Source organism: Bidens hawaiensis, unplaced genomic scaffold (genome assembly GCF_021521415.1).
Source record: "Bidens hawaiensis isolate Kalapana, Puna unplaced genomic scaffold, B.hawaiensis_p1.1 tig00014295_1, whole genome shotgun sequence".
NCBI classification, from domain to species: domain Eukaryota; kingdom Viridiplantae; phylum Streptophyta; class Magnoliopsida; order Asterales; family Asteraceae; genus Bidens; species Bidens hawaiensis.
The window spans coordinates 523,127-526,242 of record NW_027492230.1 but is presented as its reverse complement, the minus strand read 5'-3'; the positions used below and the strand labels follow the sequence as shown (position 1 = coordinate 526,242).

At 37.7% G+C, this 3,116-nt stretch overlaps 1 protein-coding gene across 1 annotated transcript; it reads right to left on the bottom strand.

Annotated features, from left to right (window-relative positions):
* Positions 1–575: 575 nt before the first annotated feature.
* Positions 576–1,052, bottom strand: LOC143546223 (uncharacterized protein At5g01610-like). Its single transcript, XM_077037929.1, has one exon. The coding sequence runs from the start codon at positions 1,050–1,052 to the stop codon at positions 576–578; it is 477 nt and encodes a 158-aa protein (XP_076894044.1).
* Between the last annotated feature and the right edge of the window lie 2,064 nt (positions 1,053–3,116).

Below are 3,116 nucleotides of genomic sequence, written 5' to 3'. Positions count from 1 at the left end.
AAAAAATTCAAAAGTTAATAAGTCAACAAGTTTTTTTAACACAAAAAAAAATTCCATTTTTACTTGAATAAACAATCTCAAACACACCCTAACTATGGCTTCAAATATAATACAAGTGCTATAGTAAAAAGGCACGCACACAGAGCAAAACATTTTTTCTATAAAGTTAATTTTAGCGTAAGGGCTTTATGTGGTTTAGAGTGTTAATTAATATTTTGACTTTGCAAATGGTATGAATCAAATCCGGGAGCGAGAAAAAAATTGTTAAAAGAATTACAAGTCTTTTGGCTATTCAAAAACAAATACGGTATCTGTATTAAATATTCGGATATGATCACATGAAGATTTTTCTAACAATATAATTTAAATAATAAAACGTCATTAACTTATTCAAACTACAAAGTACACACCGCCCTATAAATAATCACAAACCATGTGACTTAATTATAACAAAGCTACAATTACAAACCTAAGTTGATAAATTATAAAACCAGCTAGGTTTACAAGTTACAACATACAACCACGTACCACCATCTAAAAACCAACGTTAGTCAATGCTCCACGTGCTCCTCAACTCACAAACCAGACCTCAACTCATCTTCCTTAATCTTTCCTAACAACTGATTACAATCAAACCCACGCCCACACTGCGGCGACTCCACAAACCCACTAATATCAAACCCAGCCGACACTATCCCAACCGACAAGTACAACTCATCTCCATCACGGCTCACTTCCACAATATCCAACCAAAAGAACAACACTTTGACACTTATACCCTTCAAGCTGGTGATCTTGTCTTGACTTATGACTCCACTTATGGTGGACTTGTACTTAAGGTTGTACCCTTGAACGGTGTAAGAGCAAGTGTCCGGTAAGTACGCCTCGAACTTGCCGGTTTCTTCGTCGAGAGTGTACCCGGTGACTCCGATGGGAAGAAGGCCTGCTGGGAAGCCGTATGACTCAAGTGCTTCGTATGCGGTTAGTGAGGTGATGATTGGTAGAGATGATGATACGAGGAAGATGGAGATTAGTGTTAGTGGAAGGGACATTTTGGGAAATTTGAAAAGTCAAAGTTGTTGACTTGGAGTGAGATTGGGTGGTGGGGTGTGTGGTGGATGAGTATTTATAGAGTTGGTTTGATGAAATTTGTTTTTTTGTACCTACCACTTGAGTTTTATCTTGTGGAAATGTTGTAAATTGTAATACATGTTTCATAGTATCCACATGACCATTTGAGGCTATAGAAATCATTTATTGCTTGACGTGGAAGTGGAACTAACATTATTTGGAAAAATAAAAACAAGAAAATGATATAAAATGGTTAGACAACCTATTATATTGATCTATTATATTTATATTGATATATTATATTGATCATTAAAAGCATACATGACACAAGACGTTGTTAGACAGTTTTCCTATTAGAGACGAGTTGGCACTGACCCGTAAGCTATCCTTGTTATCTCTCTTATTCCACTACCCTCTTACTCCATAGAAACAACCTTGCTCTCATAGGCTATTTGTGACGAGTGTCTTCCCTCTTGAATTCCATATTTTACAACGGTACTCTCTCTCTCTTACATATCTTCCACGTTTGTGCTTGTGGGGTTGGCAAAATGCTCCAAGACGTATTTGTGACGAGTGTCTTCCCTCTTGAATTCCATATTTACAACGGTACTCTCTCTCCTACATCTCTTCCACGTTTGTGCTTGTGGGGTTGGTAAAATGCTCCAAGACGGTTTTTATAAAGGGGGCTTAAAAGGTTGGTTTTGATTAAAAAAATGGGTAAAAAAAATCCCGGTTTGGTCGAGGTGTACCAAGCAAAACCAACGGTTGCTTGGTTTAGTATGCTGACATTGCTCTACAATGAAATGTAGCATATACTATCAACACATAGGGGCATACCTACATATATAGGTCACAGGAACCCATTAAGTATTGAAAAATTACTGGAGTAGCTATACAAAAAAGTTGTAGTGAACCCATTAAAATGAAGAATGGTCCAAGTGGTAAAGGGATTGAGTTTCAAAGTGCAGGTCGTAGGTTTGAGTCCGGCCATGATGATAATTTATTACTAATTTTTAATGTAACCCTTAAAAATCAAATTAGAGTTCCAATTTTTAACATAACGCACACAACCTCCACCACTGTTCAATGTTCACTACCTAAGTACGATATGTCTCTTTGATATGTCCGCCGTGCGGCGTTCATGACCACGGGCCATTGCCGTAGCGCTAGCCACCGGGCACCTCAAGTTTGTTTAGGACAAGATTTTATAATCAACTATAGGATTGAGAGTACCTAAACACGTCCAAATCTGACCCGTTACCACCTAGCATACACTCATGCAAACTTTTGAATGTAGAGATGCACAAAACGGTTGACCATTTTAAAATACCGGGAGCCAGTTTTTGGCCGACAACAATTCTAAAACAAGTTAACCAATTTTTAACTAGAATTTAAAAAAGGGGCTTGCAAATAACCGGTTACAAATTAGTTCCTGGTACAAAATCTAAAACAGTTTACAAACCTTGTCCGGAACTGGTTCCTACACATCCTGATCCACGAGTATGAACCGAATTCCGGTTTATTAGAAAAATAGTACCCGGAACTAGGCCCGCCTCTACCCGGTCAAAACCTGGACATGACTTAGCACAAAACCTAATAAAAATCCAGTAAACATGGTCAAATACAAAACAATACTCAGTACGGTTCCCATCTGACCCGATTATTGACTTTTATCGACCATACCCAAAACCATTTATACTCATTTCTGATTCCTGAAAATAACCGATTTATGCAACTCTAGTTTGAATTAGGGATGAGCGAATTCGATACCGATACCGATACCGATCGATACCAAACCAAATTTTTCAGTAACGGTACCGATACCAGAATTTGTGATTTTCAGGATCTGTATTTTTTGTACCGGGCTCATCTCTAATTTAAATGCAATTACACACAGACACAAGAAAAAAGACCAGGCTGAAATGTTTCATAAACTAACAAGTTCCAAAGATTGGGCCTAAAGAGCCCATACTAACTTTCCTATCCATCAAACCTTTTTTGGTCTGTTAAAAAACCCTAGTTTTCCCCTTACTCTGTTTTTCGAC